This window comes from Danio rerio, chromosome 15 (genome assembly GCF_052040795.2).
Source record: "Danio rerio strain M-AB ecotype USA chromosome 15, GRCz13ab, whole genome shotgun sequence".
Taxonomy (NCBI): Eukaryota; Metazoa; Chordata; class Actinopteri; order Cypriniformes; family Danionidae; genus Danio; species Danio rerio.
The window spans coordinates 22,622,325-22,637,827 of record NC_141035.1 but is presented as its reverse complement, the minus strand read 5'-3'; the positions used below and the strand labels follow the sequence as shown (position 1 = coordinate 22,637,827).

General features: G+C 40.2%; 1 protein-coding gene, 1 long non-coding RNA gene and 3 other non-coding genes across 5 annotated transcripts in view; 3 read left to right on the top strand and 2 right to left on the bottom strand.

Annotated features, from left to right (window-relative positions):
• Positions 1-625: 625 nt before the first annotated feature.
• LOC147840624 (zinc finger BED domain-containing protein 4-like) lies at positions 626-3,698 on the bottom strand. The gene is made up of 2 exons (XM_087284106.1): positions 3,352-3,698; positions 626-3,043 (listed from the first exon to the last, which is right to left on the bottom strand). Exon 2 carries the CDS (start codon positions 2,374-2,376, stop codon positions 1,306-1,308), a length of 1,071 nt encoding a protein of 356 aa, XP_087140232.1. The 5' UTR covers positions 2,377-3,043; positions 3,352-3,698; the 3' UTR covers positions 626-1,305.
• Positions 3,699-4,212: 514 nt separating this feature from the next.
• Positions 4,213-4,299, top strand: trnay-gua (transfer RNA tyrosine (anticodon GUA)). The gene is given in 2 exon segments: positions 4,213-4,249; positions 4,264-4,299. It is a non-coding gene; the product is annotated as a tRNA-Tyr (tRNA).
• A 95-nt stretch (positions 4,300-4,394) lies between these two features.
• Positions 4,395-4,466, bottom strand: trnae-cuc (transfer RNA glutamic acid (anticodon CUC)). The gene has a single exon. It is a non-coding gene; the product is annotated as a tRNA-Glu (tRNA).
• A 216-nt stretch (positions 4,467-4,682) lies between these two features.
• trnar-acg (transfer RNA arginine (anticodon ACG)) lies at positions 4,683-4,755 on the top strand. The gene has a single exon. It is a non-coding gene; the product is annotated as a tRNA-Arg (tRNA).
• Positions 4,756-6,142: 1,387 nt separating this feature from the next.
• Positions 6,143-15,503, top strand: part of LOC141377824 (uncharacterized) — a 20,488-nt gene continuing 11,127 nt past the window's right edge. The window contains exon 1 of the long non-coding RNA XR_015509388.1: positions 6,143-6,181. This is a non-coding gene — a long non-coding RNA (uncharacterized LOC141377824). The remainder of the gene's footprint in view (positions 6,182-15,503) is intronic.

Sequence of the window (15,503 nt, the reverse complement as noted above, 5' to 3'; positions counted from 1 at the left end):
TAAGTGCTCTGACACACAGTCATAATAGAAACCATTGCTTTAACCTCCTCTTGGAAAGGAGAGAGTCTCCGACCCTGGATTTCAGGTGTTCTATGGAGGGACTGTCAGGAACCTGTAAGAGCATCCCTTCCACACAACCTTTTGCCATAAAAACAAAGCAGAATGTGTGGTGAAGGAACTCCAGATTGACAGAGCCTTGTCCTTGCTTCAAGCAATGTGGTAACAAAATGCTGAACAGAGTGCCGGTGGCACAAAGGATAACGCTTATGACTATGGATCAGAAGATTCCAGGTTACGGAAACCAGGGAACTGTGTATGAGAGAATGCATAAGTGTGTGAGTGGCAGTGTTAATTTTGACAGCAAATTCTGATTTAGTCTTAGTCTTAGTCTTTGGAATAATACACCATTTAGTTTTAGTCCTATTTTAGTCATCTGAAATCTTTTAGTCTTAGTCTAGTTTAGTTGACTAAATATCATAAGAGTTTTAGTCTTAGTTTAGTCTTAAGTCTATTAGTCTTAGTCTAGTTTTAGTAGACCAAATATTAGCAGATTTTTCTCTATAATTCATGTAATTGTAGGTATAATACAATATATGGAAGCATATATAGAATACAGGCACATATCTAATTGTTGTAATAAAAACATTTTATTACATGTCAAAAACATGAGTCTTTTTCACAAAAAATAACCACAAGACCTGCTCTCCCTGAACAATATACATGCTCCCTGAAAAAGATATGCATTGTCCCGGAATTATATGAAACGCATATGACATTCTTTCAAGATAAAGTACAGCATTATTGAAATAGATAACCAATGAACTTACTGTCTTTTACAGTCTTTGCAAAATCAAAAGCATAAAGAAATATAAAGTGCAATTCTCAAAAATTAAAATAACTGGTTGTAATGCCACTTCACAAGGTATTTAAATACAAAAAATAAACACTACTGTAAATGTCCATGTACCTCAAGAGAAGTTGAATAACTTCTAAGACACAATGCCTTGCTACTCTGTAAAATCAACAAGATTATTAACAGAACAAATTAGTGCAATTCTTAAATTTAGAACAAAAGATGTATTGGCTGCAATGCCACACAATGCCAAAGAAATAGTCCTTAAAGTTCAAGTAAATAAAAACTCCTCTCTGCTCTCTCAGCAGTGAAAATACAGGTAAATCACATTAAACAAAAAACAAAACAAAAAAAACATACAACTATGTTAGCATCATTTTCTTCATGCGGTTACTGTCCTGTGTAAATTGTATACTACTACAGGAAATGTTGCAATAGTGAATACAATATTTCTATTTGTTTCTGTTCATCTTAAGGAAAGCACTTCGCTCCAATGTGACCCTTCCTCTGTTGCGCCGTCCTCTTGTGAGGTCACCTGTGATGCTAAATACCCTCTCTGCAAAAGCTTGAGAAGCGGGCATAGCTAACAAGTCTAATGCAAAAGGTTTTAAACTGTGGTAAACACTGTCACTCTTTCCCAGCCAGAAGTCTGTTCCTGTGTCCTCAATAATGGGATGGGAGAGTTCTTCCTTGTACTTGATGATCTGCTGCCTGATGTTGCTTGTGGAGGTTTTCTGTTTAGGCCTTGTGGTGCGGCATTTTGAGAGAAACCTAAACACCGGCTGCTTTGAGGATGGCGCTGCTTCTGGTTCCTCAATAACCTCCTCTTCATAATTTTCAGACTGGCCCTCCTGTTTTGTGCATTTGACTACATAGTCTTCTGCCTGCTTTAGCAGTTCCTGGATATTTCCATTAGCAACATCAACATTAACAATGATTTCACAGACAGTTGGGTTAACAAAGCAGGCAGCTGCTGCAAGTGGTGAAAACTTTTCATCAGTTGTATCCAAGATGCAAGCAAAACGCTGGTTCAGATTTGATCTCATCTTGTCTGCAAGAGTAGCGAGGTCTCTGTACCGAGTGTTCACTGCAAAGTCAGTTAGGTGGGTCAGCAGATCAAAGAGGGCAGGAACCACTAGAGACATAGATGTGGTGTCACTCTGAAGAGTTTTAGTGTGTTCTGCAAAAGGCAGCAATAGGTCATGCAATGAGGAAAGCTTTTGCCACTCACTAGTAAGCAAACTGTCCCATCCCATGTCATTTGAGATTTGACAGACTGCATCTTTGACTTTGAGGAGTCGTGTGATCATGTTAAATGTGCTTGACCAGCGTGTGGGGCAGTCATTTACAACAATAACACCACATTGGTCCAATAACTTTTGTGTTGCAACTGAGGACTTGCGAAAGAGCTTCACCACAGACCTAGCTTTATCGAGAACTCTTTTGACAGTTGTTTCTTTCTGCAACATGTGGACCACCAGTTGTATGGTATGCACAACACATGGTGTCCGGTCCAATTCCATGTCGACATGACGATACCTAACAATAAAAAAAAGAGAATCAAATAAGTCTAAACCTAATAAAGTGGCTGGTGTGCATATGTGTATACTGTATATATCTAGTGTGTGGCAGGGAGTAATAATTTTTGTAACAATCCTTTGGTATGGTCCACTCTTGCATGCATTTGTCCACACATGCCTTAATAGCCTGTGCAGTGTGTGGGTGACCTACTTGTTGAAGGGCCAACAATATGTGTGCAGGTTTACTTTTTTCAACACAAAAGTAGCATGCACTTATAGCAAGGAATGAGGCTGTCAATCCTTTTTTTGTCCACAAGTCAAGGCCAATGGATACTTTCCGGGCAGCAGCCAGACTCTCTCTAAACTTTTGTCTTTCATGTTCATACTGTGTTTCAATTAAATTGCTAATTTTAGTTTTCTTTGGAACTGTTAGTCTCCCATCTATTATCCCCATCATTAGCACAAAGTCCTCATCCTCAATTGTTGTGAGTGGTAAACCTGTCCGTCCAATCCATCTAGCTATGGCCTGCTCCTTGGTCTGTTGTTCCTTTGATTCAGTCTTGTACTTTGAAGACCTTAGGAAATCTGAGATGGCCTGCTGCTGTGTTGTACTAGTAGCATCACTAGCTTTATTTCCACCTGACCCATGGTCATCAGACATCTTCTGTATCTATGAGGATATATAAATGATATACAAAGTTGAGATATTTTTTTCTTTCTTGCCATATAACACACACACACACAAACACACACACACACACACACACACACACACACACACCTTTTGTCGAGCCATATATAACACCACAACATCTATTATAATAGTACACATATTTATATTAATTAATTCAGCGAGACAATTCGTTTAATCAGTACTATTCAAAGTTAATTTCCTTTGGCTTTAATTTTATTCCAAGTTTAGCAGAATCACGGTGGTTTATCTTATAGGATAACCTTAACGTTAGCGTTTATGCTTACCTTGGTGTGGATTTCTGGATGAGCCGTCTGTAAATGTCGCTTCAAGTTGGTGGTGTTTTTCCCAGCGATTTTTACTCCACATGGTTTACAGACGCTTTTGTTGTCCTTGTTGTCATATGTGAAGTTTGACCAGATGTCAATTCTTCGTTTTCGTCCTAGACCAAGCTCTGACATTTCTGTCTGTCTGTTCATGAGACGCTGCCCTCGGACCGAGTGAACAAAACTTTAGCGTGTTGCTAACGAGAAAAGTCAACTTAAATTAACCAACGCTTTGTAACCGAGTATAATGTGTAACTAAATATAATGTATAACAAACGTCATCATAACTTAAAAACCGCGGCTTTTTTTTTGAAAATGGCTTTGCCAAGATCAACCTGCCCTCAAAAGATTCGCTCTGCTTGGATTTCCCCACAAAAGGGTAGTTCTTATTGGATCTCTTCTCCATTCGTCCCGCCCCAACATTTTTCTCTCGTTTTTATTCGTTGACTAAAGTGTCAGTTAAATTTCATCATCGTCTTCGTCATCGTATCTGACTTTTTATTTAGTTTTTATCTAGTTTTCGTCTGTAAAAAATGTTCGTTGACGAATAATTTTCGTCATAGTCTTCGTCAACGAAATTAACACTGGTGAGTGGCACTTGTGCAAGTGGAGCCGTGAAGTGCGAGCGATCAGAAAGAACTGGAGTTTGTGCCAAGACTGGGGCCCAAAAGCGGCAGCTTCCATATACCTAGCGGCCAGGATTCCTGGTTTTCACCCAGGTGGTCCGGGTTTGACTCCCGGTATGGGAAGGGATGAGTGCTCTTGGCCAGCAATTGGACTTCGTCGACTTTATAGGGTGCGGTTGTGAACAGCCATCATAAGCCTTCGATAGCTCAGTCGGTAGAGCGGAGGACTGTAGGTGGCATGTTGGCAATCCTTAGGTCGCTGGTTCGACTCCGGCTCGAAGGATGGCTTTTGCGCTCAGAGACGCTTCTTTTTTTTTGCCTTTGCGAAGATAAAATCGGCACTACAGCTCGAAGTTCACCATGAAGGTATAAAGGAAGTTCCCTGACCGGGAATCGAACCCAGGCCGCGGCGGTGAGAGCGCCGAATCCTAACCACTAGACCACCAGGGAAGTACTGGCAAACGCTTGCCCTCAAGCCTAGCTTTGCGCCTCCACCCAAGTGTGCTGCAGCTGCTCTGACAAAAATAACTCTAACGCTTGTACCCTCCTCCTGGAGAGGAGAAAGTCTCAGAGCTTGGATCACAGTTCTTTTAGCGAGGGACTGCCACATGCTCTGTGTAGGAGCATCCTATCGACACCACAACTTGAAGCCCATCAAAACAGACAGGGCCAGTGGCGCAATGGATAACGCGTCTGACTACGGATCAGAAGATTCTAGGTTCGACTCCTGGCTGGCTTGCTCAGGACTTTTTGCATTGGTGTCCATCAGCGCACCTCGCAAGCCGTTTGCCCCTGCCCGAGCTGTTCAGTTCTACTCCGGAGTGAATCAAGTTTCTGGAGCCGCCAGCACAGAGCCTGTGGGGTGCTCCCCTGGTTTACAAAGGATCCCCCAACTGCTCTCATGCCTTGGTCCCGTACATCCCTCAGGACCTCCAGAAGAAACCAGTACAGCCGCTCTCCTGGGAAGACGCCAGTGACAGCTTGTAGACCAAAATGTTTGCTGTGAGGCTGAGGCGTTCTACTGCAGCACAGATACAAATACGTAAAGCAGACAAGATTTAAATACAAAGTGCCAACCTAAAACAAGATTGTCTGCAAATATGCCACACAGTGCAGATGCTCATACTACTGAAAAGGAAGTTACCTGACTGAGAAAGGTATAAATAGAAATCGGAGCCTGCTCAGCTCCAAGTGGGTGAGACTTGAGCTCCAAGTGGGCTGTACAAACCTGGAGTTTTCATTCATTTAATGTCTCGTACATGACACTGCGTCCAACCTATTATGTTTGAATATCAAACCTACCCCAATCCTAAACCCAACCTCACAGTATCCTGCTTTGTTTTATTAACCTCTAAACCTACCCCAACTCAAAACCCAACCTCACAGTAACAAACCTCCATAAGGTTTTGATTTATTCAATGTCTTGTACATGGCACAAAATACAACCTATTGCATTTTGTTAATATAACACCCACCCCAGCCCTAGGCCCAACCTCACTGTAATCTGCTATGTTTTGTTCAATTTTACACCTACCCCAACCCTAAACAAAACCTCAGAATAACCAGTTTAGTATTTTATCCCTGTAAAACACTTTGTGCAGCCTTGTGGGAATTGGAAACGTGCTATATAAATAAATTGAACTTAAACTCTAGCCCAAAAAACCTTACATTTGCTTACCTGTCTTCTTTTGGCAAAATACCTTGTAATATGTATGATATTCCTTCAAATAAGGAAAGTCAATTGCATTTATAAAGTGTTTGGGTTTTTAAATATATATGTTATTTGTATAGCCAGAGCGTAGCTTTAAATTAGCTAGTCATCCGGCCGGCCATAATTTAGCTTTGAATTAAATGGGCTTTACCCACCTTGCAAAATTGACATTAAAAAAATTATTTTTAGACTTACTGCCTTTTTATTTTTAATTTAAAAATGAATATGGTATATTATATCTTATTTATAATATCTCATATATCTTTACATATATCTTACGGTAAAACAAGCCAGATCTTACCAGATGCTAAAAAAAAAAGGCGCAGCTCCGTACTTCACACCATAGATGGCGGTATTGCATATTTAGTGAGTCGACTCGGCTAAAATAGACCTGCAAATCAAGAGGAAGAAAGCTGTTGTCCTTCAAAATTTGCCGGCGTGAGTGGCTTGCAAGGTAAGTGTAATCTGCTTCAATACCATGTTGTTTGGTAATGTTTTTTATTGCATGTGCATGTTTTACTGTAATATAGTATTACGCTAATATCTATGCTTAGGCATCCTTTATTTTAAAAATCTTAGACGAATATAAAATCTGTGTGAGGGAGTGTTACAACATTTTAAACATGCAAAATTAAACACTTATTAAGCAAAGTTTTTTTGATTAAGTGCATTTATGTTGTACATTGTGAGTTGTCTTTATTAAATTGCCCTATGAAGTCTTTTTAAAAAGTCAGTCATGAAATGAAACTTTTGCCGTTCTAACTTAATGTTTGCTTGTGATTTCATAACGAGACTTTTAAACACCAAGTTAATTCTGTTTTTACTTAGAGACATTTGTCTCTTACAGACCAATTCAAGCATAACTTGAGAATACAGCCTTCTCCACTGTGTATGCTGCTACAAGGTTATTGATTTAGATTTCACAAATAAACTTATAAAATAATATTTTATGAAAAATGTCTTTTTTTTTGTTATATGAGTGACTGTATTTTGACTTGACACAGTAAAATCTTGTATAAAGTAAGCTGATGGTAATTATTACTATAATGCTTCTCCAATATTTGTAGCTATTTGTTTTTCTCTACAGATATTTGAGTATGGCTATGTAAAAAGAGCAGTCTAGCAGGTAAACATTAAACATTTTAGACAAAAACATTTACACTATGACCAAATTTGCTGGTATCCCTGTCCATATGCAGATTGTCCATGTACATTCACAAGCTGGAACAAGCTTTTGAGTCACATTAAGCACACAAAATGAAAATTGAGAACACCCCCTTCAGTCAATTCATAAACAATCAATACAAAACATCAAATTAACAAAGATAAATCCAAGATGAAAAAGATGCATTCCTGACTTTGAAATATACATAACATGGAACAAGCCATGTTATGGGCTGATCTGGTTAGGCAGAATCGCGCTGGGTCTTTCTCAGACCTTACCTTAAATAATCCAAGAATTCCCTCAAGGAAGGGGGTGTGAATAACAAAAGGCATTCACACTCAGGGAAAAGTCACACCCTTCACAGTGGTTCAAAAGATGCCTGAAGTTATATATTTATTGTTTTGATTATGTCTATTTCTGAGAGAATGAGACCATTGTACCAATCGCATTGAGACATTTCAATTGATATCAAACATGATAGTTAAAGTCAGTTTGGTTAATCTAGAACATTCAAACATTGAAATGACCCTATGTGTGAGTTGGGGGGATGAAGCTGAGTTTCAGCATACTCAGATGCAAATGCAGCAGGAACTGGTTTTTCCCGCATTCCCCCTTGCTGGGTTGTGAAGTCACCAGTCTCTGTTTTCAGCTCATGTTTTGAATTGTCAAAGATATCAGAATATTTGCAATATTTCAACTCTTACAACCCACTTAGAGCCGCGACACGGCACACCAGACATGGACATTCTCATGTTCAGATGGCGCTTTGTAGTAGAGATCTGCGCAGGACTAAATTTTGAATGCCGCTACCGCCAGGTTTTAGCCCGAACCCAACTAACAAGTGGGGGGAGAACAAAACCGAAAACCACCCAGCTATACAGAGTCCAGACAGCCTACAAGCTGTCTGTATCAACACACACACACACAAGCACCAAGCAAGTGACACACACACACACACATAGGCATCACGCTCTTTTTCTCTCTCACACACACACACAGACAGCACAAAGGTCTTATGACGCTGTCTAATTCACACACATACATATGCGTGCTGGGCGCTGCGGACAGCCGGCGACTTGAATCGCTGTTGTGTGTACCCTGATAGAAACCTATTTTTAGAATTCTAAAATGCATGGCGCAACATTCCGCATCGACGAGCGGCACTTTTGGTGTGCGACCTGCAGGCAAGTTTGTTATTTTATTTCCAATGGAGCTACAGTCACGTGAGGCAAAGGCACTAGCACTTTACAGCTGCACCTAGTTAAGATCACACTCACAGGAAGCTTCTGTGATTGCGAGAAATGCAAACGGCTGAAGTTTAGGATAGAAGCAATGAAAAATACACTAGTTTGCAAACCCACCTACATACAATCTAAGTTACAAACAATAATTCCAATGAGAGCGATCATGTGGTGAATACTGATCTTGTGTTGAGCCCAATCAGCCTTACATCTAAAAATAGAGCAAGGGTGTTCCTTTAGTGTCACTGCTTCGACTCTTAGCTGAAAATGGCGGACGTGAAACGACAAACTGAGGATTAGGTGGCACGTGCCTGTCAATCAATATTGGTGGGCAGGGGGACTGCACTCCTACGTCAAGTTGCGGGCGATCTAAAAACCGATCCAATTGGTCCACCGTTTTTATGTTGTTAAATTGAAAAATAAAGTACTGGGTGTGTTTATATCACCCCAATATGACAGTCTATACACTATACTTACACACATGTATGTCCAAACAGCTTGAAAAGTTGATTTTTCACCATAGGTGCCCTTTAAACTGAATTTAAATGTTTATGATGGTCCAGGATCAAAATTAGTGAATTTACACTGTATTTAAATTATGAGGGTCCAAGATCAACATTAGGACTACAGCATAGGACCTCAATGCAAGACTTGAACTCAGGTCACTGTGGTCCCCAGTGAATTATATGTCCTCACACTAACCACTACACCATCGCCCTGTCTATATACACTGTATTTAAATTATTTTGATGGTCCAGGATTAACATTGGTGAATTTACACTGTATTTAAATGTTTATGATTGTCCAGGATTAATATTAGTGAATTCACACTGTATTTAATCGATGATGATGGTCCAGGATCAACATTAGTGAATTTATACTGTATTTAAATGTTTATGAGGATCCAGGATCAACATTAGTGAATTTTTACTGTAATTAAACGATGATGGTCCAGGATCAACAATAGTGAATTTACACTTTAATTAAATGACTAGGATGGTCCAGGATCAACAATAGTGAACTTGCACTGTAAATAAATGATTATGATGGTCCAGGATAAACATTAGTGGATTTGCACTGTAATTAAATGAAGATGGTCCAGGATCAACAATAGTGAATTTACACTGTATTGAAATGATTATGATACAGCATGAAAATTTGTGAATTTACACTGTATTTAAATTTTTATGATGGTCCAGGATCAACATTAGTGAATTTACACTGTATTTAAAAGTTTACGATGGACCAGGATCAACATTAGTGAATTTACACTATAATTAACTGATGATTGTCAAAGATCAACATTACTGAATTGACGCTGTATTTAAAAGATGAGGATCCAGTATCAACATTAGTGAATTATCACTGTAAATATATGATGATGGTCCAGGATCAATATTGGTGAATTTGCACAGTTTTTAAATTTTTATAATGGTCCGGGATTAACATTAGTCAATTTACACTGTAATTAAATGATTATGATGGTCCAGGATCAACATTAGTCAATTTACACTGTATTTAAATGATGATTGCCCAGGATCAATATTACTGAATTTAGACGATAATTAAATGTTTATGATGGTCCAGGATCAAAATTAGCTTATTTACACTGTATTTAAATGATGCTGGTCCAGGATCAACATTAGTAAATTTACACTGCATTTAAATGATGATGGTCCAGGATCAACAATAGTGAGTTTGAACTATATTTAAATGTTTATTATGGTCCAGGATCAACAATAGTGAGTTTGAACTATATTTAAATGTTTATTATGGTTCAGGATCAACAATAGTGAATTTACTCTGTATTTAAATGATGATGGTCCAGGTTTAACATTTGTGAATTTACACTGTATTTAATTGTTTATTATGGTCCAGGATCAACATTAGTAAATTTCCACTGTGTTTAAATGATGATGGTCCAGGATCAACATTAGTGAATTTTTAACTTTATTTTAATGTTTATGATGGTCCAGGATCAACAGCATAGAACCTGAAGGCAAGATGTGAACTCGGGTTACTGTGAATACCGTTGTATCATGTGTCAACACATTAACCATTACAACATTGGTGCTGACAATTAAAGCAAAATTTAAATGTTTATGATGGTCCATTATTAACATTATTGAATTCACAATGTATTTAAATGATGGGCCACGATCAACATTAGGGGCTCTATTTTTACCATCCATGTACACAGTGCAGGGCGCAAACGCATTAGGGCGTGTCAGAATCCACTTTTGCCATTTTAAGGATGAAAAAATCCGCTCTGCGCCGTAGTGTTTTGAGAATAAACCAATCAGAGTCTCATCTCCCATTCCCTTTAAGAGTCAGTTGCGTCGCGCCATAAGCGCATTTGCTATTTACATGACAGACTTTGGAAGTGGAAAAACTGAGCATTTCACTAGCAAGAAAACAGTTAAACGGAGCATCTGCAGCGCGAGAATGAGAGATAAGGCCTCTCCTTATCTACTTTTACTTATGCTCTTGTGGAAACCTTGCATGCACAGACATCAATTGGCCTATAAATAACTAATTTCGTTTGTTAAGCGCAAAGATTTGTTTCAGAACTATTTCTAAATTCAGTTCCAATTTCCAGCAAACGAATAAATGAACAATAATAACGAAGTGTGGTCAAAAAACTGAGTTACATCCAAATACACATGCTGTGCCCCACATGTTCTGAAACCTGACAGGTGGGCAAATCTAAGCTTGTTTTTAATAAAACAAATATAAATATGGATATAATAAATAATACTGATAATAGTAATAGATTATACAAAAGCAAATTGTCACGAATAAACTGAAAAAGCCCCCCGAGATGAAGACGGCATGAAAATATAATTTTTATATTTATGTTAGCTAGAAAATAATATGTTTTGTTAGATTTTAATCCTTTATATTTATGTCCTATATATATATATATATATATATATATATATATATATATATATATATATATATATATATATATATATATATCCTTATTATATCCTATATATATCTATATATATATATATATATCCTTATTATATCCTATATATATCCTTAATATTTTAATTCTTTTTCATATGTAAAGATATTTGTGTATTGCTCTACATCTTGTGTGTATTAAACAGTGTTTAAGCGAGGTGCACAACTAACACGGTCTGCGCTGGACAATAGACCAGCTTTGTTCTGGTCTAGTGAAAATCTATTCTAGTTTCTCAAAATAGCAACGCGCCAGCAATGCACCTCAGAACGCAGTTGTTGTTTGCTAGTTCAGCTTTGCGCAAAACGTCAAATTGACTCTTGCGCCAAGCTGAACTAGCAAACAACAACTTCATTGCGCTTTGCGCCGGGTGTATGATAGGGCCCTAGGACTTCAGCATAGGACTTCAAGGCAGGATTTGAACTCCGGTTACCATGAACATCCATGTGTCATGTGTAAACACATTAAACACTACACCATAAGCCCTGACAATTTACGCTCTATTTGAATGATGATGGTCCAGGATCAACATTAGTGAAATTATGCTGCATTTAAATGTTTATGGTAGTCCAAGATCAACATTAGGACCTCAAAATAGAACCTCAAGGGGAGTTTTGAACTTGGTTAGGCATGAACACCAGTGTGTCATGTGTCAACACGCTAACCACTGACGATTTACACCAGGGGTCACCAATCTCGGTCCAGGAGGGCAGGTGTCCCTGCAGGGTTTAGCTTCAACTTGCCTCAACACATCTACCTGAATGTTTAAAGTATACCTATGAAGACCTTAAATAACTTGTTCAGGGGTGTCTGATTAGGGTTGGAACTAAAATCTGCAGGACACCAGCCCTGCAGGAACAAGTTTGGTGACCACTGATTTACACTGTAATTAAATGTTTATGATGTATGATATGTGTAAATGTGTATGGTGTATGATACAGTAAATTTACACTGTGTTTAATTGATTATGATGGTCCAGGATCAGCGTTAGTGAATTTACATTGTATTTAATTGATTATGATGATCCAGGATCAACTTTAGTGAATTTACACTGTAATTAAATGATGATGATGGTCCAGACAGGGGCGCAAAAAGGGGTATGCAGTATATGCCACACATAGGGGTGCTGAGTCATTATCAAATAGTATCCACATTTTCACTTTGCAGTAATCTTACAGTATGCGTGCCACTTCAATTTTCCAGCACTATGCAGAGCCTGATCTTAAATTATTTCTTGAATTTTGTAAGGACGACTGAGTCAGGGGTTCAGTGCATCTGTGATCCTCCTTTTTGACACTGCAGGCCAGCAAAACCATAATCTTCAACTGTCTAAATGTCTGAGGTTTGATCAATAGCGTCACAAAAAATTTTTTTATTTGTTTCCTTGAAAAATTACTCATTTAAAAAAAAGCTTTTTCTTGACTGGGTAATTTCTAGATTACTCCTCAAGATAAAAGAAACAATTTTTATCACTTAGATAAAACAATACAAATTGTCACCTTAGAATTATAAGGTTCTATCTGACATTTTTGTCAAAATAGAGTTATTGACATATTCTTATTAAATGACAACTTAATTACATTATGGGATGTTTTTTTATAAGTTGTTTACATTTTAAGACTTTTTATTTAAAAAGCAAATGTTACACACATACTGTTTGCTATGGAATGCACAAACTTTGAAGCTCAATATCTCAAAGTCATTCAGAACGCAGAGAGAACCTTATAATTCCAAGGTGACGAAATAGTAACATTAATTGAACTACATATATGTACCATTTGTATTGTATAAAAAGCATTAAGCCTATAGAGTCCCGTTTAACCATGAGTGCGTTTGTGTGTGGTCCTGGTATTCACAAGGTTGTGGAGACCAAATATCCCTTCAAATAAACCAATAAAATTTAATACTATTCATAGTAAATTAGGTATTTTGAAAATGTAAAAATTAATGGGCATTATCAGTCGTTATCAGCTGATAGATGCCAGTATGGGCTTTCTGCACCTACTATACTAATAGAGAAGAGTCCAGATCCAGATCTATTTTTAAATTACTGTGACGGTTAGGTTTAGGGTTGGGGTAGAGGTTAATAAAATAAATATAAAGGGAAATTTAATAAATAATATGAATAAATCTTGTTCACTTTAGGCCATAGCCTTATTTTATCTATAGCTGATTAAGCATGTAGATGGATGATAACAGCCTTTTGAGATTATTAGTAGGTGCAGAAGGCCCCTACTGGCCCATATCTATCAGCAGATAATCACTGATATCGCCCATTCAATCGAGTGATAACATTTGAATCAGATTGACGTCAGAAGTCCGCTACGACCATCTGCGCGCCCGGCCTGTGAATCACTTTGAATTTAAAAGGCTGTAAAGCAAGATACCAACGGGTGATCCGCGCGTTGGTATCCTTCATGCGCTGGAGCCACTGGAGGGGGGCATGATCCAAACAGAGGACGAACTCCCTGCCCAGGAGATAATAGCAGAGAGTGAGGACAGCCCACCTGATCGCCAAACACTCTTTTTATATGGTGCTGTACTTCGCCTCCCTGTTGGATAGTTTGCGGCTAATGTACAGCACTGGCCGTTCCTCACCCTCCACCTCCTGGGCGAGCACCGCCCCCAAACCCCGATCGGACGCATCCGTCTGTAAAATAAAGGGAAGAGCAAAACTAGGAGCATGCAATAGCGGCCCCCCGCAAAGTGCAGCTTTAACTTTGGTGTAGGCCTGTTGACACTGCTTCGTCCACTGGACGGTATCTGGTTCCCCCTTTTTAGTGAGATCTGTTAAGGGCCGAATATTCAGGGACAAACCGTCTATAATATCCCGCCAGCCCCAAAAACTGTCTCACCTCGTTTTTGGTCTTGGGCCTCTGACAGGTTGCAATAGCTGCGGTTTTATCAATTTGTGGCCGAACCTGCCCATGACCCAAGTGGAAGCCCAGATACCTTACCTCCACTCGCCCAATTGCACACTTCCTCGGGTTGGCCGTGAGCCCGGCCTGTCTCAGCGCTGATAATACTGCCCGCAGGTGCTGCATATGCCGCTGCCAGTCATTACTGAAGACAATGATGTCATCCAAATAAGCGGGCAAGTATTTTATCCATCAGGCGCTGAAACGTCGCCGGAGCCCCGAACAGTCCGAACGGAAGTGTCACGAACTGGTGCAATCCAAACGGCGTTGTGAAGGCAGTTTTTTCTCGGGATATTGGAGAAAGGGGAATTTGCCAATACCCTTTCGTTAAATCCAATGTCGAATAAAAGCGAGCAGCGCCTAACCGGTCGAGCAACTCGTCAATCTGCCGCATTGGATACGCATCAAATTTTGATACGGCATTTAATTTGCAATAATCTACACAGAACCGGACCGTCTTAGGAACTAAGACGATTGGGCTCGGCCAGTCGCTGTGTGATTCTTCTACTACTCCCATCTCTAAGCCACTAGAGGGCGTGCTTCCCCACCCCTGTCAGGATATCTGCCCCACCGAGGCATCGAGCGAGAGGTATCCGACCCAGAGCCCAGCTTCCTCGGCGCTGGCACAGGAGGTCCCTGCTGTCTGGGTCTGGGAACGGGGAGAGAAAGAGAATGAGAGAGAGAGAGAGAGAGGTTATATCGCCGACCCTGGACCTCGCTACCAGGTGATCCTCCGCCAACTGGATGGCCGTCTCAAGATCGGTGGGCCGGTAGCACTGGACCCACTCCGATTTTCGGGAGGGTAGGTGGGCGATTAATTGCTCCAACACCACAGAGTCCACCACCTGGTCGATGTCTTGGCCATCCGGGATCAGCCATCTGCGGCAGGCGTCCCGGAGCTGCTGGGTGAACACGAAGGGCCGTTGGAGAATGGCTCGCTTCAAGTGAGCATAGTCCAGGAGATTCTGGGCCGGTAGCTGCTGCGCCACGATCTAGGCTTCGCCTGACAGCAGCGGGATGACTCTTACCGGCCACGTGGCCCGCGGCCAGCCACACGCTTCCAGATGGAAGGGTGGGCGGCAGATGTCGACGTGGCCTGGATCCCCTGGTCCAGCAGTCTCCGAATGAGCTTGCTGTCCTCGCGCTGGGCCTCCACCAAAGCGCGGAACCGTTGGTCCTGGTCCGCCCGGATCTCCACCAGCGCCTCATGTTGTTCGCGATGGAGGACCGCGAGTGCCTGGATCACTTCCACAAATGGAGTAGCTGATGGAGTGGTCATCTTGGCAGCGAAGTCTACTCTTCTTCCCTGGTTTCGGCACCACTGTAATAATGTTCGTTTTGTGGGAAGAAGAAGGCAGGGTCGGCGATATCAGGTAAGCACAAACTTTTTATTTTAATGTTCTGTGTGGGTATGTGCGTGTCGAGTCTGCAAGTGTACAGGCTCTCCTCTCTCCCGGCTTCTCCTTCTCATCCCCTTATGA

Coding starts and splice junctions, on each gene's coding strand:
- LOC147840624 (XM_087284106.1), bottom strand. CDS start 2,376: ATGGAATTGGACCGGACACCATGTGTTGTGCATACCATACAACTGGTG.